The sequence below is a fragment of the Nelumbo lutea genome, chromosome 1 (assembly GCF_056320005.1).
Source record: "Nelumbo lutea isolate HS-2025 chromosome 1, American lotus-T2T, whole genome shotgun sequence".
NCBI lineage: Eukaryota > Viridiplantae > Streptophyta > Magnoliopsida > Proteales > Nelumbonaceae > Nelumbo > Nelumbo lutea.
This window is the reverse complement of record NC_142684.1, coordinates 208,926,888-208,948,662: the sequence shown is the minus strand read 5'-3', so window position 1 is coordinate 208,948,662 and position 21,775 is coordinate 208,926,888. Positions and strand designations below refer to the sequence as shown.

The 21,775-nt window shown below is 38.8% G+C and overlaps 1 protein-coding gene across 1 annotated transcript; it reads left to right on the top strand.

Moving 5' to 3' along the window:
- Nucleotides 1–5,540: 5,540 nt before the first annotated feature.
- LOC148880701 (expansin-like B1) lies at nt 5,541–7,493 on the top strand. The gene is made up of 5 exons (XM_088962676.1): nt 5,541–5,791; nt 5,880–5,986; nt 6,319–6,500; nt 6,642–6,774; nt 7,031–7,493. The coding sequence occupies exons 1-5, from the start codon at nt 5,644–5,646 to the stop codon at nt 7,232–7,234; spliced, it is 774 nt and encodes a 257-aa protein (XP_088818802.1). The 5' UTR covers nt 5,541–5,643; the 3' UTR covers nt 7,235–7,493.
- Nucleotides 7,494–21,775: the final 14,282 nt, after the last annotated feature.

Below are 21,775 nucleotides of genomic sequence, written 5' to 3'. Positions count from 1 at the left end.
AGCCTCCACTCAATTACTTAAGCCTGACCCAAATTCAATTAAGGCTGACCAAACCCTATGCCAATATGGTTGGGTTAACGTGGGTTTACCATATAACCTGTTCCCCTGACATCCCTAATCCTGAGTTCAAGCATTCTTCTACAGGCCCATTGGACTTAATGACAATGATAAGGATAAGTTATATGTAATTTAGGTTAAGTCATTCAATTAAAAGGGTTCATGGGAAAAACATAGTATCCAAAAATTTTGTGATCAATCAACTGGTATCATAAATGTGATAGTCAATCAGGTGGTTTTTATCAAAATTGATGGGTGGGTTTTGATTGTTCTTCTGGTTTCTGGTATCATTTCTTTCTGACACCGTAGATTTTCTCCTAAATGCAATGTTGGTGATTTTGGGATATTCTGCGTATATGAACCATTTCATATTCTATTGGGCGAATCTAAGCCCAAATGAGCTTAGTTCTAAGTTGTAAGCTCTTATCGGTTCATTAATTGTTTTTCATTTTTTCTTTTGAAAAATCAAAGTTATTAGGCTCAATTTGGAAAAAAGTATAAATATAAATACATATAAAATAATATAAAATGCAATATTTTACACTCTACGTATTTGTATTTGTATTCGTTCCAAAACTGAGCTTTAATGACTTAATTAGACAGATGGGTGATTTCTGCACCACCGTGCCCAAAATGAGCTTCATCATACCTTACCACATGGGCTTCACCAAACAAAGAAACTTTTTGCTGAGCTGCAGTTTGGCAATTTGGCCCAAATCGTGAAATGGGCTTCATTATACCTCTCTCTCTCTCTCTCTCTCTCTCTCTCTCCCCAATGGCTAATTAAACTAAAAGTACCCCTCCAACCTCCAACGAAGAAGGGAACTTTGGTGATATCGGTCTTACTCAGGGATGGTTGATATCGAGATACAAAATAAGAATTGTGACAAGGTTCGCTCATGCAGATACATATAAAAGAAAATCATTTTCTAATGCGGGACGTGCCATGTCAATACGGCTTGGCCCAGCACAACCTAATTTATACATCTACTTGAACCTGTCCAATATTGAGGACGGACCGGGAAAATTCAAGGATTCCCCATCCTTGATGAGGAGTGGGGTGGCTTGCCCTTGAACTTGCCTGGCATTGAGGAGTGGTTGCCTTGCCCTGAACCCATTTGACACTAGGGATGGGGTAGAGTGTCTTGACTATGGGGCAAGGATAGGGATTGGGTGCCCCGCCCTGAACCCATCCCATTGTCATTCCTATATAATTGTTAATTGTTAGTGAAATTAATAAAAATGTTAGCTTTTATAATTATTTTTATTTATTTAAAGTTAATCAAATTTTTATTTAAAAATAATAATAATTATTAAAATTATTAATAAAACTAAATTTATTAAAAAATATTTATTCATATTAAATTAACAATAATAATTTTCTTTAAATCAACATTAAATGAAAATACAATTATTAAAATTTTAGATATTAACAATAACTTTAAGTACTTTTAGTTAATTAACAACAAATTTTGATTATTAATTTAATATTAATTAATAATAAATAAAATTGTTAAATCTTTCAAAATTTCCCATGCATTGCATGAGCCCGCATATCAATAAAATAAAAAAGAAACCAAAGGCAACCTAACTTTCTTAAGCATCAAGACCATAATTTGTAGTATAACAGCCAAAAATCTTTCCCTTTTTTCTACCTCAAACATTAAATAACTTTTCAAATATAATCCTTTCTCTTAATAGCACTGCTTCCAAAATTTTCCGTTGTCCCTTATTTTTTCAATTAATTTGTTATTATGAAGTCGAGAATCTAGGTTCAACTATGATACTGAAAATATTTGTAACCAATCAATCGGTATCATGAAAGTGGTAACCAATCAGGTGGTATTTGTCAAATTTCACTTGGAAGGGGGGTCTTCAAAGAAAAGAGAGAAAAACATGAAATATGATAGATGAAAATAATAATCGAAAACTAAAAAATAACTAGACAAGAATGTGTTTCAGATCTAAACATTTGTAACCAATCAATCGGTATCATGAAAGTGGTAACCAATCAGGTGGTATTTGTCAAATTTCACTTGGAAGGGGGGTCATTGGCAGTCCATGAGATATTCCCGATGGGGAGATGCTCCCAAAGTTCAATTGTGGTGTCATGTGGGAAGGTGTGGGTAAGGTTATTTTGGGTGCAAGATTGGAATGTAATGTGTTCATTGGTCAAAGCCCTTCCCATATCATGTCTTTCTAGCAGGCGGCCGATTGCTAATGAATTCTTAACCCATGTTCTAACTCATTTACTAGCAAGTGGGGAGACTGGTCCAATGGGGAAAATTTCACTTTAGTACCCTGAACTTTGGGGTAGTGTCAAGTTAGTATCTGAACTTTCAAATGCGTCATTGTAGTACCTAAACTTTCAAAAAGTGTCAAGTTGGTCCCTGCCAATAATCGATCGTCAGTTATTTATTGAAAATGTCAAAACTACTCTTCAAAAGAAGACACTGTTCATTATCTTCTACCTTGAGACTGAACTGGTTATCTTCAAAGAAAAGAGAGAAAAACATGAAATATGATAGATGAAAATAATAATCGAAAGCTAAAAAATAACTAGACAAGAATGTGTTTCAGATCTAAATATAGAAGACAATGGCTTCATTAGTCTAGAATCTCAAACACCTCAACCCGTTCAGTCTCAAGGAAGGCAATGTCTAGACAGGGACCAACTTAACACTTTTTTAAAATTTAAGTACTGCAATGATACGTTTGAAATTTCAGATACTAAACTAAAAAACATATATGAATTTCTTAAAATGTACTACTTACAATGTTTGTTTCCCTTTTCATGTGCTCACATCATGATTTCAACCAAGTACACTAAACTTGGTTTTACTTTACAACCTTGTCTGTACTTATGATTTTTTGTCCATACAAGGAATATATCTCATTTTGTTGTCATTTGCAGTTAATTATTTAGCAGTTATTGCCAGGCCATTCAGTTGGAATCTTATTAGATCAAAATAAGATTACAGCTGGGACAGCTTAATTATCTACTAACGTAGATTAGGGTACCCTTGTGGAGGAGGGAGGGTAGGGTACCCCTCAAACTTATCACACTAGGGTACACCTTATCACATTTTTTTTTTCTTGACATTGACATTTTATTTGTTGATAAACTTATATAGGAAATGACATCCCACGATTGAAAAGGAGTTAAAAGGTTGCACTTTGCCTCTATAAAGCAAAGTAGACACCATCAATGTGAGGAAAGAACTCACCAACTCATTGATTCCACCTCAGAGGGACTTCCACTTAAATAGCCAATTTGAATTTGGCCCAATTCGATGGAAGTGCAGGATTCGTTAAGCACTCTAGAAAATATGTGCCCCTCGTAGATTTGTGTTTTGTACAAGTTTTGCAGCCTAGAAATGATATTTTAACACCACATCCTAATCCAAAATCCAATTTGTTTGGATCGATGTAAATCATACCGAATGCAAAAACAACTCCAACAAAGGTCGTCATTGGTGCAAACGTATTAATATATTTTTCATGATATATAGGGAGCACCTACTTGATTTTTATATGAAAATCTTTAATTTCAAATCCTAAACCCCTAAATTTATGAATCCTTAACCTTAAAACCCTAAATTTTAACTAAAAATGCATTTGATAGGATACAATTCCTCCTTCTACTTAGTAGCTAGGAGTATAATTTCTCCATTACTACCCATTTTGTAAACTACTGTTTACCTACTAATAAAAGGGGTAATTGCTTGGTATAATGGTAAAACTTTTAAAGTGATGCATTGGGAATATCTCCGTATTTGTATACTTATATGTTTTTTCTTCATAGGGAGATATTCCCCATGCAATGAACACGGTCTTATGAACACCGGAACCGATTTTTGTATATATACTACCAAGAATTTGGGGTGCAGGTTGGGTAAGCAATTTAAAGAATTTACACTGTATAGGACCTGGGTCCATTCAAATTTGAGCAAATGCTCAACCCTAGCCGCCCAAGTTGCACCATGTATCCAGACTCCTGGTGAAGAAAAATGTATCAGACTTCTACTTAGGTGACACTGACACTACAGGATAAACATTTGTCCAAACCCCTAAATTAATGTATCCATGTCATGGCTGATGCCTGATGGTAATGTCATGGAATATGATGCCAGCCCATCGACCACTTCGTCATTTGTTCGAATCTTCCCAGCCCAGACCCAACACTTTATACTCCAGTCCGTCAACCAAAAATTCATAAAACAAACCATATTGGTGATTCAAGATTAACCGCTTCTTAAGTAATAAAAAAAGGCTAGCCAAAATTGAAATAAAATTTATGGTCCATAATATAATGGTTTGGTAATATTCCTTCCCCAAATGTAGGGATGGAAATTTCCCCGCATATCTGGCTTTCCCTATCCAATGGGGTTGGGGATGGAGATAGCCTTAGTGGGAAAAGGAGTGGGTGTGGGGATTGATAGTGATACCTGATTGGGGATGGGGACTGAATTCCCCACCCCACCCTAATCCCGATTATATATATAGGCATAATATTATTGATATTATTTATATTAAAATATATTTAAAATATTAATTTGTATATTTAATTTTTTTTAAATAAATCTATTTTTAAAATAATTTTAATTTAAAATTTTTAAGGATTTGGGTGCATGATGAAAAACCCACCTCCATCAGGGATTGGGGATGAAAAATCATTTTTATCTCCTAAGATATTGGGATCAGGGAATATGATCTCCGCCCTTAACCTGACCCGCTGCCATTCCTACCCAAATGGGTTGCAAAAATCGTTTAATCCCGCTTTCCATGCTTAAGATTTCAAATCCTGATGTGATTAATATCATCACAAATGGGAATTCCTGCAGATGTCATAGAAAGTGACATGAATTCTCTGGTGCACAACCGCCAAACTTTCATCTCAAGCAAAACCATTGGGTATTTGCCCTTCAGAGTGTCAAATTTTCCAAAATTTTCCTCTCATGCTTCTCGTTTTCATTAATTTTAGTTGGGGGTCAAAAACGCAATGTCGACGTCACGATGGTCCAGACGACTGAAGGGAGTTCAGATGAGCAAAAGGCTTGACCTTGACAGTCTTTTCACCTCTGCCCAGTAATTTTGTTCATATAATTAAATTACTGCAAAAGCTGATTCATGTTAGAATTAACTTCAAAAGATAATCTCATTTTTGTTCTTTTTTAATACAAGGCTTGGCTGTGAGAGCTGCCATTTTGTATTTCTGCACTTAGAGCCTAGTCTGTAAATGTAAATGATTCTTCAAATTTAATTGTCCATGTATTCAACATAGGAAGAAAAGATACAATAGAATATGCAACTTAGTAAGGTAAGAAAGCAAAAAAGCAAAAAGTCCACACACTACCTAAAATCCAAGTCTAATATGGATGCTGAGGAGACTTTCTTTGAAGGACGACATATAACATTCCTTCTGTCCATGAAAAGTAATGTCTGCTCTTGAACTCACTATAAATACTTCTAGGTTCTAGCTAGTCTTGCATTTCTCATCAACGTTACCACCTTTTCCTCTTTGCTTGGTTGCCACCTTTGTATCCTTAGATTCAGTTTGATCTGCAGCTACTTAACCCTACATTAATGGCTGTCTGCTGTTTTCATTCTCTTCTTTTTCTCCTTGTCTCTTTCCTTCTCAGCCAAACCACGGCAGATGCTGCAACATGTAGCGACTGCTTCACTCAATCACGAGCAGCTTATTACCCAAACTCTCATGAAAAGGGAACAGAAGGTGAAACAAAGTTTGAACAAAAAGTATAGCACAAAATTAAAGTATACGTACGTAAAATTTCCATATATCTAACTTGTTTAAGCTGCAGATGGGGCATGTGGGTTTGGTTCATTCGGAGCAACAATCAATGGTGGTGATGTATCAGCTGCATCTGACCTATACAGGGATGGTGTGGGGTGTGGTGCCTGCTACCAGGTAATAATTGTTCTTACATATATTTTGTGACAATCCGTTTCATGAATCCGAATTAATTTGAGAAAATCTGAAGGTAAATTTTCATAGTGGTTTGTGGTGGAGTCATAGGGCTTGGACTGCTAGACCCGATCCATATTCATCTTATAGGTTCGAACCGAATGCAAAGAGTTACATATTTTTTGGGGTTTTCTTTCTTGCATGTAGAGTCTTAGTCTTGTGAAAGACAAATGGTCCAATTTAGGTGCCATTCGAATCTGTTTTCTTGGGTTTTTCCGCAATAGAATCCATTATTAGACATGGAAACTGATGACCTTATTTTGCTTCATAATCAGGTGAGATGCACCAACAGTCGATATTGCTCAGAAAATGGAGTGACTGTAGTCATCACAGACCATGGCTCAAGTGATCGAACTGACTTCATACTGAGCAGGCGTGCCTTCAGCAAGATGGCTCAGACTACAGATGCAGCTGCATCTCTATTAGCCCTTGGTGTGGTTGACATCGAATACCGACGGTACAGAATATATCTACAGACCTGCAGTCTCACCATTCCATATTAATTCTTAACTAATTAATTATGAGCAACAAAAGCTGGAGCTATAGTAGCTAGAGAAGAAATCGATATTCACTGAGATGTGGAGGTTCTCCTTTGCAGTGTTTCATGCAGTTATCCAAGCAAAAACATCCAATTCAAGATTGACGAGAGCAGCAACTACCCCAACTATTTGGCCTTCGTTTTATGGTATCAACAAGGCAAGAAAGATGTCACTGCTGTGCAGCTATGTGAGGTATTTCCCATTAATTTAAAGCCGAGTTGACTCAGTAACTTGTATGCTTATACAGTATAATGAGATGGGTTCTTCTCAGGCTCATCCATCTTCATTCATTGTGCTCTGATCTATTTTGAAGGGAATCCAGCCAAGAATGGAGCTACCATAGTTAATTAGTCCAAACAATATTTGAATGTGTGGATCGAGATTTCTAATGGAGGGACGACTGATCCTGGATTTCTTTTTTTTGTTTTTCGGCATTCAATATATGCAGACTAAAAACTTTGTATGCAAGCTTCTGAACCGGAGCCATGGAGCAGTCTGGGGCAGTGTCATGCCGCCGAGCGGACCCTTGTCGATAAGGATGTTATTAACAGACAGTGACACCGGAGATGAGACATGGTTGGTGCCTACTAATAGCATTCCCCAGGACTGGAAGGCCGGAGAAGTATACGACTCTGGAGTACAAGTAGACTGATCATATATCATGGCCAATTACATTCATACCAGTCAATTAATAAGCTTAATTATATATAGGTATATAGGTCCATTAATTTGTTGTTATGTGCTGACCAGAACAAAGAGAAGTGATAATGATATGCTCTGTATTAATTCTTTTTGCTTTCTTTTGATGCGGTTGGAAGGGAGATTATGAAGTCTTGATTAATGTGTGGAAACCATAGCTAATCAATATAATTTCTTAATAAAAACATGGTTTGATATTAGAAAATTATCCAGGCAGCTGGCTGAACGACCTTGGTATATATGAACTTTCTATTTTCAAATTAAATGGTTCTCATTCATGAGGGTTGGGGCTTTCACATGAAACCTTGATTTCTACTGGAATTAATATTGACATGTTCACTCTTATGACCTCATACCGCACAAGCGGCGGTCCATCACCTTTTTGCCCATCAAATGCAGAATCTGTTATTTTCAGTCATCGTCCCTTTTGGTTCTTTCTCTCTCTTTATCCCAAATTTACTCTAGGTGGAAGGGAGGCCACCTCAAATTTTATTAACCATTATCCAATGGAAAATAAGAATATCCAGGGGAGGATATAGCCCGCCTTGCCCCATGCCCAATACAAAAAGCACTCATTATCACCCTTCCAAAACCCACCCCAACAAAGAAAAAAAAAAAAAAAAATACAATCGAATTTATCCAATTCTCAGAATAGGAAGATTAACACTATCCTCATGCAAAAGCCTTCTAACTTTGTCGGGGTATGAAGAACGGAATTAAGGCTCCGTTCGTGTTTTGGTAAGTTACTTATTTGGATAAATGCACTTACCCAGGTAATTGTTTTCCATGACAGGTTTAATCGGATAAGTGCATTTACCTATGTTTTTTTATTTTCCATATAAATAAGGCAATGACTATTTTATCAATAAAAGTCCATTATTATAAGGGGCATTTTTGTCACTTTCAAATGTTGGCAACTTTCCCCCCATTTAAGGTGATAAACTTATTTACCCACCTAGGAGATTGCTATCACTTACCTGGAAAATAAACTTTCCCTGGATAAGTGATACCCAGGAAAATAAACCTTAGTCCCCACATAAATTCGAAAAAAGACAATGGGATTTTTGGTCAATAAGATTTTGATTCCCATTGACCAACTTTCCCCCTCTCAAAATCCAAAAAAAACGAATGCCCCCTAAAAGTTGCATTGCTCTTCAAATTCACACCTACATTTGCAAGTTAACCAATACACCTATTTCCTTCTCTCAATGAGTGACCAATACCTCATATTACTAAGAGTTCGTTTGATCTTTATATAAGTGTAGGCGATCGACTATGGGTGAGATGTTGTCCCATTAATGATGCCAATTAACACCTCATTGTCACTCTCAATCTCTAATTCAGTGATTCCAAGTTGGAACAAAAGTCTAATCCATCGAGAAGAGCCAAGAACTCAGCTTGAATGGAGGAAGCATAGCCATAGAAATTGTAGAAAGCAAAGCAAAAACCTCCCAAGGCATCCCTAACAATTCCACCCCCACCACTGTCACCTGGGTTCCCCCGACTAGCACCATCTACATTTAATTTATACCAATAATGGATTGGAAATTTCTATGCTACCCATCTATTATTCCTTCACCTAACATCCTTGGTTGTAATATTAAGAGTTTGGAGCACAAGGTTATTATAGCTAGCATTGAGAGGGGGTTTTTGGGTGGCATTAATATCAATCAACCACTTCTTCACTCTTAAATTCAGCTCATTAGATTTTGAAGCTTTTCCTTCAAAAACTCTCTCCTTCCAAATAATCCAAAGAATGAGACATGGGGTGAAAGCTATTAAATTGTCAACTTGAGAGTCAGATTTGCACTGATGCCACCATGCTCTCACCCGATCACCAATATGTTGTGAGGGATTAATGTGTATATCAAATAAACAAGAGAAGAAATTCCAAACTTTTTGAGCAATAACCCTGCCTGCAAACAAGTGATGAAAGGATTCAGATCTATGGCTACCACAACAACATTTTGAAACCAAATATCCCCCACGCTTCATGACTAAGTCATCAGTTGGAAGAGCACCGTGCATAAAACTCCACATAAACATAGAGATTCTACTAGGCATGCCTTTTTTCCAAACAAAACTTTCTCAATCAATTATAGGATAACGTCTTCTAACTAGCTCCCATGCTGAATTAAGAAGGAAGTGACCATTCAAGTTACGGTTCCAAATTAGCCGATTATCCTCATCTTCAATGAATCATTTAGATTCCTTAATTTGATTCATGATACAAGGAGGGATATTCTGACTTGTATTAAAGCTCCATGACCCATCACAATTAAGAACCTGTTTGGGAGTAAATAAAATCTTCAATCTCCACCACCTCCATATTATTTATTAAGGGGTCTGGACCCAACCAATTATCATGCCAAAATGATATTTCCCCTCTTCCCACAATCCAGTGGAGGACGGATTTGGCACTTTCTTTGGGCGTGAACACTTACATTGGGAGGAGCATTTTCGTGAATTCTGTATCAGGTACTTCTCTTCCTAATCTTTGGTTCAGATCTGGTCCAGTTTGTTTCAAAAACGATATTTGAAAAATGCAGTTTTTTTAAAACTGAGAATAAGATTCCTGAAATGGAGAAATAAATTTTTGAAATTTCGCCCAACCTTCCTGCATGGTTCGCCCATCCATATGATGGATCTCCCTTCCCTTCACCTTCAATTTCTTTTTTTATTTTTTTTTTTCCCACAAGCTCATCAAAGTCTCTAGATCTTGGGTTCCTTTTACCAATTGGAGCTCCCAAGTAGATGAAAGGGAGATGTTTTTGAGTATAACCCGTGACTTGTTTAATTATACTAACAGAAGTAGCTCTTATCCTAGGGTTCGCAATAAAACATGATTTCTCCTTGTTCACCAGCTATCCTAAGGCCTTTTGATAAACATGAGTGAACTGCATTAAATTCTGTAAACCTCTTTTATTGCACCTTAAGAAAATAATACTGTCATCATCAAACAAACTATGTGATACCACATTGCAACCTCTAGGCAAAGCATAGTAGGGGACATGCCCATTTGGAAATATCATTGTTAACCCTCTACTAAGAACTTCTTCAACAATAATAAAGAGGCCAGGGGTCTATGGGACAAGGGGCCTCCTTGTCTAAGGCTCCTAATAGAATGAAAATAACCAATCGGAGAGCCGTTTATGATTATTGAAAACCAACAATTACAAATGTAGAGCCAAATTAAATCAATCCAAATACTATTAAACCCAAAACTTTGAAGGGCTTTGAAAACAAACGTACTTCTCCCCTTGACAAAAGCACCTTGTTCCAAAGATATTGTTTTCGGGAGAATAATAGTCAATCTCTGAGATAGGATTTTTGCATAAATTTTATAACAGAAATTACATAAGCTTAATGGCCAAAAATCTGCAAAAGTTCTAAGTGCTTCTTTCTTTGGGACAAGAACAATGAATGTAGATGTATAGTACTTTGGGAGAGACTTGGTGTAAAAAATTTCCCTAATTGCATTACACACGTCATTGCAAACAATTTCCCAACATTTAGTGAAAAATATACCATCAAACCCATCTGGACCAGGCGCACTTTCTAATTTCATAGAGAAGACAATGTCTTCAATTTCTTCGCAACTTGGAACCCAAGTCAACAATTTTACACCCCTCATCAAACCCATTGGATCTATTGTCTATAATTTTAATGGTAACGCATTGATTCCAAGAGTCCACCAATTGGATTTGAAAATTAGACTTTCCAAAACTCCAAAGAGAGATGTAATCATGGCTAAAAACAAGGCGAAGATTGAGGCCACTCATCCATAGCCTTAACTGGCTTTCTAACTCATTTTGATTTCACCTCCACAAAAGTTGGTTCAACCACCAGTTGGCTAGGTTCATAAGAGATAGGGGTGTCTGCCACAAACAATTGTTGTAATTCCTCTGGCACCAGCAAACTGTTACTTTTGTTACTTTCGTAGCAAACACCTCTTTAAATAGCTTCTGTTACTTTTGTAGAAAGGTTGCTATGGAACCTCCTTAGAACCGTGGCATCAGCTCGTATTAAATTAATTGAGTTTTTGTTAATAATGTCTCCGTCAATAGACCTTGGTCTCTCTTGATGGCTTTCAACGACCCTATCTCCCATGATTTCTAGGTCATCATGAACGTTAACTTTAGCATTCTTTGCATTCATTGGCGTGCCAAACACTTCTTGTAGAGCATCCTCAATTGCTAACTTCATTTCTTGCATAATATTTTTGTTAGAGAAAGAAATATTAATTGAAGTTGGGGAGGAAGAGACCTCAACAACTAGGCTCTCATCTAATTTACTTGGTGAGCTAATGATCCCAAATTTGCTGACAGCACCAGTCGATCTCCACTCTTGGCGTTCAATCCTTGGTTCCGTCATCTCCTTCGCTTTTCCTTTCTCTTCAAGGGAACCACCCTTCTCAACACAAAGATCTTTCTTCTCATTGATTTCTCTGTTTTCTTTAGTCACTTTGTGACCAAGGGGTTGAGTATTCTAGTAGTAATTTGCAGTTCTGCACAAAGGCAAGGCAAGCATATGTCTTTTAAGTTTTAACTGTTAAAGCACCAAGGTCTTCACACATCTCACCCAGGGTCCAACCAGCATGTTCTGGCCGTACATCGGGAACATCTCCCATACTTGTATTTATTATTTATGGAAAGATGTTTCCAATTAAGGGTGGAATGTGATTGTGAGGTCGGTGTGAATAAACACTTATTTGCATTTGGCACTCAACTTTTCCAATAAGCACTTATATCATATTAGGCGTTTGGTAGTCTTTTTTCTTTAATAAGCACTTAAATAATCATTTGTGACTGTTTTGTCCTTCATTTTCTTTCAAATTTTAGGAAAATACTTTTATGAAAGCACTTTTACGAAAGTACTTTTATAAAATCATTTTTACAGAAGTACTTTTACAAAAGTACTTTTATAAAAACACTTACGGATATAAAAGTACTTTTATAAAATTCAACTAAGAATAACTTTATAAGTGGTATTTTAAAATTCAACTAGGGATAATTTTAAAAGAAAAAAAATTGAATAAAATGCTGGAAATTTGGGCTTAAAAAATAAGCCATTTTTTTTAAAATAAGCAATTATTTTGGTCATATTTCTCAACCACCAATAAGTGTTTAGTGGTGTGCTCCCAGCCCAAATAAGTACTTATTTTTAAGCACTCTCAAACATGGCCTAAGGTGACTTAACCATCCCTTTGAACAAGTAAAACGTGGAATAAGTGGAGTTCACATCTTGTGAACCTATGGATCCACGGGAGCACGTCCGCACTTCAAGAGTTATTAATGGTAACGGTCGTTAGTTGAAGGAATAAATTGAATCAGACACAAAAAGACTAAAATAAATCACTTAACAGATCGAAGCATCCCGTTTTATTCCAACACTCACCCTCCCATTTCCTCCTCTCCTCCAAGCCCTAACCTAGAGAAGCATCCCACTGACGATCTCACTGCACACAAGCATCCATGAATCCAAACACTCTCCCTCCCATTCCACCAGCAATGGCAAAAATCCAGCCATAAGCATACTTGTCTTCTTCTTCTTCTTCGAATCTGATTATTATTATTTAAATTTGATAAGGTGAAATTCATTTAGCATACACACCAAAAGAGTACATTGAACGAGAAAGACAGAAAGAAAGCTGATCAGTTATCAAAAAAGCAAGCCAATCTGTTCTGCTGAAGCAAGAAACATGTAAAACCGAGCAGTGGAAGAGGACAACTTATGAGACCTCTACAAGTGGTCATGAATTTCTGAATAAATCTGTGTAATATTTCAGTGGTTATGGGTGATTAATTTTTCTTTTTGGAAAGGAAAATATTTGCTGGTAGGAATGGCACTGGGGCGGGGCACCCCCTCCCCGTCCCTGTCCCGAAGTCACGATACCTTGCCTTGTACCCGCCCTGTCTCCGTTGGCTTGGCGGGTCGGGTTTAGGGTGGGGCATCCATTCCCCATAGGGGATGGGAAATCCCCGAATTTTCCCCGCTCCAAGGCAATTACTTAAAAATTATTTATTTTATGGATAATTTATACATAAGATATATGAATTTGGGGGTACTTTAGAATTGAATTATAATACTTTAGGAGTAATTCAAAAATAAAATTATGGGATCCTAGGATCTTAAAAATTTAGGGAAAACTTAGATATATTTTAAATATCAATGTTAAACCTAGAGATATTTTACTAATTTACCTTTGGATTTAGAGCGGATTCGGGGAATTATATACAAAACCCATCCCCACCCCATACTCGATTCAGGGAAAAATTATTTTCTCATCCCCGTCCCATCCTTGTTTAGGGTCAGGGAAAACCTGCCCCATTCAGGGCAGGGCCCCGATTTTACGAAGGAAGTTGTCATCCCTAGTTGCGGGACTGGATATACTCGTTGGGAGATTCTGAAAACTGAACCTCAAATCCAACTTATAGTGTAAACAATTACTTACCACTCTAGAAGGAGTCAGGATTTAGCATCCAAACTTGGTCACATGAGTATTGTGTTCAAATCATTGCATGGATGGGCCGTGGGAGTTTGTAGTTAAAAGAAGATCCATTTAAAAATGGAGCAGGTAGAAACTTCAAAAGCTTCAAAGAAGTTTTTGCTTAGACTAGATAGAAAGACTACTCCATCGGATTCGAAGAAGAGGAATAAGACAAGTATGCTTACCACTGGAGTTCTTGTCACCACCGGTGGATTCCATGTTCATGGACGCCGATGTGCAGTGAGATCGTCAGTGGAATGCTTCTCTTAGTTAGGGTTATTCATGGAGGAGAGGGGGGAAATGGAAGGGAGGATATGTTAAAGTGATTTTGTCCTTTTGTGTGCGCTTCAAATGGATTCCTTCATCTAACGGTTGAAAGCTCATTAACCTAAAGCTTCTAGTGTGTTCTTTTCTTATTGGTGGATTTATGGTAAAGTTGTAAAACGGGTCGTGTTGGGCTGGCACGACACGACCCGCACAAAGTGCGGGCTGTCCCAGGCCGTGCTTCCCTCCCCTTGGATATTTTGGGGGGTCAGGCCAGCACGACCCACAGCCCGAGCCCATGCGGGCCTGTGCTGTATCGTGCCATGGATTAGACCAAAACTATTTATTTCAAAAATTGAAAAAATCTTAAAATTTTTATTTTATATGAATTTTGATGTATACAATTGTTTATATATATAATAATAAAATAAAATAATATAATAAATTAAAAACAACTATTTATTTTATTAATATATTATATACTATATATTATTATATAATTATAATTTATATAATATATTTTATATTTATTTTATTAATATATATATATATAACCCCTCAATCGTGCCATGTCAGCCCGACCCATAGACCTGAAACCCCAAGCCCGGCACGACCCATACAATCATGCCATGCCTAGCATGGCTCATGAACCATTGTGTCGGGCTATGGACAGCACAACCTGATTTATACCTCTAGTTCACGGTGTGAATCCACGGGTTCACAGGATACAAATTCGAATAAGTGATGGTGGTCAGTTAATAAGTGCATCGTTTTATTTGGTTCACATGTTGCCACGAGGAACTTGGGTAGATTAGGCTGGGTTTTTGGTCAACTCACACCCAACCCTAAGACTTGGGCTCAAAGCATGAGGGTGATTATGCTAAGATGAAATCTGATGTGTCTGAGCCCATCCCAAACTAAAATCCCACAACTTTAAGCTAGGCTCGGGCTTGATTTGGTCAATCAGGTTTAGGCTAAGTGGCCTACTGGGTCTAAGGTCTTGATAAGTAGCCCCGAATAATAATAGGTTCAACTATGATACCGGAAAGACATGATACTGGGAAAACAAGTAACTAATCAACAAGTATCGTAAAGGTGGTATTTGTCAAAATTCACGAGTGTTGTGTTTGATCAAAGCTCTTCCAATATCATGTATTTCTGGCAATGTAGGTTTTTCCAATTATTTTATGTATGGAGAGGCTCCAACTATCTAAGGGTATGTTTGGTTTGAAGGAAAAGATAGAAAAAGGAAGAAAAACCAATACAAGAATTGTAAAGATTTCATTACCTTTCCTTTCTTTTCCGTACATTTTCTTTCAAACCAAACATAACTACATAACCTAAGGGTTAAGCATGGGCCAAACCAACATATGGAAAAGTAACCTGATTTCAAGTCCAATGACTGAAAATCCAAACCCTGGCAACAAGAACCTTTAGTGAGTTGATTGTCAACTGTCAACCTGAGAATGAACACCTGTTGCTCCTCCTTTTATACTATTCTTTCTTTTTTTTTCATCCACGGCTGGTTTGATATCAGTGGTGTGACAGGTCCAACGCAAGCCTGACCAAAATTTTTGGTCATGGGAATTTTCTGCCGAATACCAGCATGAGTTCCTAAAGTGTCACAACTTGGAGCAATTCATTCAGTTCAGTTCAGTCATTTCAGTAGTTTATTATGTAATTGCTTCATCTACTAAAAACATAAAGCAACAATTCATTCAGTTCAGCTATTTCAGTTGGTTATTACTTAGACTATGAGCCAAGCTTATAGAAAACACAAATCATACATGTAAAAAAATTATATATAATATAAGCTTGATTATGCTTGTGAACTTCAGAAATCGAGCTTCATTGGGTTCAAGTTTAGCCCAATTCGCAAAGAGAAATAAAGATTTTTGTCAGCCTATCATGATTACTTCTGTCCAGGAAAATCTATTAATCTTCAATATATGTTAATCTATTAATTTCAAGTTAAAAGAATATCTGTCAATTAGAATTATATCTTATCAAATTAGACACAATAGTTCCTAAGTACAGACCCTATAGAGTCTAGTTTGGAATTGGTTCTGCATATTATTTATTGGGTGGGAACCAGGCTACCTTGACCCATGACCTGACTCGACTCAAGTCACCCAACCCATTGACAACTTTAAGTAAGCTTAATTTTTTAGCGGTGCAGCTTAGCCAGTTTAAGGAATATCAGTAATCTAAACTAATAGATGGTAATATTGGATATTTGGTGTATATATATACATGTATAATCGGACAAGTTTAGGATGACAAGCTAAGATCATAAAAAATTTTACCCGTGTAAATATTTAGGTTAGGTCAGTCCAAGCCCAGATTGATTCGCCCAAATTGTATTTAGGGGTGTAAATAGATCGGATCATAATCCAATCCTATTTGGATCACCCCTTGTCGGATCTTCGGATTGGGTAAGATTCTATCATTTGATTAGAAATCAGATTGGATTCAGATCACCCCTATCTGATCCAATGTATTATATATTTATAAATATAAATATATATAATACATATATTATTTATTTATTTATTTATAAATATATTATTTATAATGCATTTTTATAAAATTGTTATATTATTTATTTTTTTATAAAAACATGTATATATATGATGAAAATAATTAAAAAAAATACTTTATATTTTTTGTTTTTTCTTTATTTAAATTGATATATTTTATGTTTTCTTTTAATAATTTATTAATTTTTATAGAAAACAAATTGGATCAAATCAGATCCGAAGATCCGATAGGATTTGAATTCAAATAGAGTCCTATAAGATCCAATTGGATCGGATCCGATATAAACAATGTCGGATCGAATTCGAATATACCCTGATTCAAATCCAATCTGATATGTTTTCATCCCTAATTGTACCTCTAGATTTTTTCTTTTCTTCTCATGTCAATTAATAGGGAGGTGACTATAGAAAGTGCAATTTCTATGATACCACAAAAAGGTGTGATATAGAAAGAATTTGACCACTTAAAACTCTTTACTATTGTTTATGAATACTAGTGTAAGAGTATGTGTTATATATGTGTGCAACTAAGCCCCGTTCGTTTTTTGGTAAGTTATTTACTTGGGTAAGTTTTTCCTAGGTAAATAACTAATTCGGGTAAGTATTTCATAGGAAAAAAATTTTCCCATATAAATAAGTCAATGACCATTTAAGCCATACAAACCCATTATTAAAAGGAGCTTTTTGTCTCATTCAAGTGTTGGCAACTCCCCCCCACCTCCCATGTGGGAAAGTCATTTACCCACTTAGAAGATGGGTATTACATACCTAGGAAAATAAATTTTTCTTGGTCCTCATATAAATTTGATAAAAGAACGAGTTTCCGGGTTTCACCTCTCAAAATCTGATAAAAGAACGCCCCCAAGTATTAACTATATATGATATATGGTATTTGGATATAATTTTTATGACCTTCGCTCAAGACAAATATTTCCTTTATATAATATTGATTAATTGATTGGTAATTAATTTTTTAGATGTCATGTCTTTTTGTGTATGATAATTGGAAGTAATGTTCAAAGCATCAATGCATTCAACACCGAAAAATTCAGTATCAAGCTACAATAAATAATAGTTTTTGGAAGGACAAATTTTATTAAGGATTGTAAAAGGTATTTGACACAATTGAATCCCATTGAGGGTGATTCAAATTTGACATATTTATAATTGGATCAAATAAGGATCTAAAGTCAACCCAAGCCCAAGTTTAATTAGCGGCTGCAAGCATCATGCAAGGTCAGACTCCATGAACTTAACCCAACACAACTTGGGATAGGCTCAAGTTTTGGGTTATGTTAGGGTTGGGCTTGGATGGATCTAAAAGAATTTTAGAATATATTTTTATAGGCATTTTTTATTGTGCGTTACGTCTAAACTTAAGATTAGATTGATTGAAAATATGTACAAATTTTATCTACATATATACATTATATATATATATATATATATATATATATATATATATATATATATAAGATGTAAGCGCATGTCCAACCAGAGGGCGCCAGCCTGAGCGTACAATAAGGACCCAACACAAGAGCGTCGTGTGGCTCTGGTAGACGATCTCGCCAGGCCCTTGTACAACTTGTATCTGGACCATCTAGGGCCAACTACTCCCAGGCAACTCCGACTATAAATATGAAGCACCCCCCACAAGGTAAAGGGCTAGACTATCAAAACTTCATCCAGAACTTGAGTAACCTCCAAACGTTGCTGCCCTCTGGAGAACTTACGTGTTATCTAAGTCCTCGTCTGGACTCCTCGGCTTCGGACTTCAGACTCTCCTTACGCTTGTACTGACTTGATCGTTGGAGTCCTTGCCTCGGGTACCCACCCGAGGCCTCTGACACCTATGTCCTCGCAAGACCTCCTTTGGACCTCTCGCACGTAGCATTCTGTACCAGCCTTCGGTTCCTACAGCACCCATAGAAGACCTTCCACCTCAGACAATAGTCTTCGGCCTCAGACCTTTGAATCCCTTGGCCATCCCTACCAAAGCTCAGGAGCAAAATTACCTTATTGTCCTCGGCCAATCCGAGCATCAACAATTAACGTCGTTTGTGGGAAACATTGCTAACACGATCCCCTAAAGAATTAATAACTAAAAACCTCCCCAGCTTCAAACACCACGGCACAAAGAGCCAGGAACACTCAGAACCTGGTTACGAACGAGCAATTCTAGGCGGTCCTCGATCATCTGGAATACTCGACACAACACGTGTAACAAGCATAACCCCAAGCAAGAGGTCCCTCCAGAGGTGACCACCCCACTAGGGTGTCTGAACACTAGGATCGGCACGAGCCGACCAAACTACCAGTCCTCGGCTGAGCCAATACTCGGCGGGCCTTTCGCTGCTGGGAAGAAGCAGTGGCATCTGAAGACAGCTGCCAGCCCTCCGAACAACACCATCGTCGTAGAAGGGATAGCATCCGGAACAACGACAGACAATTTGGCCACCGCAGCACCCATTCCAGGGCCAACGCCACGCCTCTCCCCCTCCGGTTTTTTACCTCTGCGACGTCTTGAATGACCGCTGCGCCAGACAAGGGGTGCGCGGTCCTTTCTCAAAGCACTCCAAAGTTTGAACTGACCCTCACCTATTTCGCAAAGACAAGGGGGGGGGGCACAAGCTCCCGCCGACCCTCACATTGTGGAGCTGCGAGCCGAGCTCGGGGCCATCAAAGACGAGCTCTAACAAGTTCGTGAAAGCCGAGCCAACGCCTCAGCTAACCAAAGCAATCAGACGGGGAGGATGGATGCCTTCACCCTAGACATCATCTCGGAGCCTCTTCCCTAGCACTTCAAGGCTCCCACACTGAAGACGTACGATGGAAGCTCCGACCCCGACGACCACCTGGAAGGTTTCAGAGCGCTCGTGATACTCTATGGGTATTCAGACGCCTTGACATGCTGAACCTTATAAGCCATCTTTAGGGGGGAAGCTCACCGTTGGTTCTCCAGCCTCCCACCTCGGTCAATCATCTCATGGGAGCAGTTTACTAGCTTATTCCTAGCTCGCTTCACCAGCAGCAGGCGATGCCAAAAAAGTGTGGTCTCACTGATGTCAATCAAACAGAAACCAGGAGGGAGTCTCCAGTCTTACATCGACCACTTCAAGAAAGAAGAGCTCAACGTCCGAGACCTCGACCCCATGGTCTCCATTCATGCCGCCATCAATGGGCTCCTCCCCAACTCGGCCCTTAAATGCTCGGTAGCCAAGACCCCACCGAAGAAGGCCTAGAAGTATATTACAGCCGAAGAGGCTTCGGTCGGGGACAATCAAGAGAGGGCAGTCGAGTGCCACAACGGGCCCTCAGAGAAGAAGAGGTAGGGTGGGGACCACCACCATCCCAACAACCATAGCAGCAAGGACAACAAGAAGCCACCGGCCTCAGCCCTGGCTTACAAAGAGAATACATGCCACTTAACTCCACCTGCGCCCAGATACTAATGTAGGTCGGGGAGGAGAAGTATGTAAAGTGGCCTGAGAAGCTAAAGAGAAACCCCAAGAGGGGAAATCCCAAAAAGTACTACAAGTACCATCACGGCACCGGGAACAACACGGAGGACTACTACGATCTCAAGAATGAGATAGAGTCCCTCATCCACCACAGTCACCTTATGCAGTTTGTCAGGGGAGAGGTCGGTGCCTCATCCTCTTAGCAGCAACCTCAACAACAACTGCCCCAACAAGTGGCAGGCTTCATTGACGTCATCTCCGAGGGCATGGCCTCGGGTGGGGCCTCAACCTTGGCCTGCAAGGCCTATACTAGGTAGTTGAACATCGAGGGGCTAGCCCCAAAGAAGAAAAAAATACCCGGACGCTCCGAAGGAACTGAGCTGTCCAAAGGCCCTCGTCTTTACGGATGAGGATCCGAAATGGGTCACAGTCCACCATGACCACGCCCTCATGGTTGTAACAATCATCGCCAACTACATGGTGAAAAAGATCCTAGTGGATAGCAGCTCGGCCAACATCCTCTTCTATGACACATTCGAAAGGATGAAGCTCGCGCCCGAGCAGCTCCATCCAGCTGACGTTCCATTTGTCGGCTTCTCCAGTAGTGTTATCAGACTGAAGGGAAAGATCACTCTGTCCATCATAGTAGGGACTGAACCGAACCCGGTGACTTGGATGCATGAGTTTCTGGTAGTGAAGGTTGGCTCCCCCTACAATGCCATAATTGGGAGGCCTACCCTTCATGCGTTGAGCATTCATGTCTTCCTACCACCTGGTCCTCAAGTTCCCCACCGAGCATGGAGTCGGAGTTGTTTGTGGGAACCAGTAGATCGCCCGCCAATGCTATGTGGTAGCACTGAAAGGCAAGAACAAAGAGGCCTTATCACTAGAGGGCCTCGACCTCAGGGAGGAGCTAGCGAGCCAAAGCCATCCGGCTGAGGAACTCGTATCAATCCCCCTAGACGAGGCAGACCTTGAGAGAACAATCTGCGTTGGGTCCAACCTTCCCCCAGAATGCCTATCCGAAATGGTAAGTTTCCTTAGAATTAACGTCGACATCATTGCTTGTTCCGCCATTGATATGCCCAGAATTGACCCCTCGGTCATTACTCACAGGATGAGCGTTGACCCGAGCTCTAAGCCAGTTCGGAAAAAGAAGAGGAACTTTGCACCAGAGCGATGGAAGGCTATAGGAGAGGAAGTTGATAAACTACTCGACGCTAGCTTCATCCGAGAGGTAAACTACCCTAATTGGTTGTCAAATGTGGTTTTGGTGAAGAAAGCTAACGGGAAATTGTGGATCTGTATTGACTTCACAGATCTCAACCAAGCCTACGCAAATGATAGCTTTTCATTTACTAAGGATAAACCACCTCGTCGACGCCACTGTAGGGTACGAGCTACTTAGCTTTATGGATGCCTTCTCCATATACAATTAAATAAAGAAGCACCCTAAAGACGAGGAGCAGACCTCGTTCAACACTAAGCACTTCACGTATTGCTACAAAGTGATGCCGTTCGGCCTCAAGAATGCGGGGGCCACCTACTAACGCCTTGTCAACAAGGTGTTTAAGAACAAAATGGAAAGGAACGTCAAAGCCTATGTAGATGACATGGTAGTGAAGAGCCTGAAAGCCGAAGCCCACACCTCGGACCTGGCCGAGACCTTTAACACTCTACGTAGGTTCAACATGAAGCTTAACCCAAGCAAATGTGCCTTTGGCATCACCTCGGGCAAA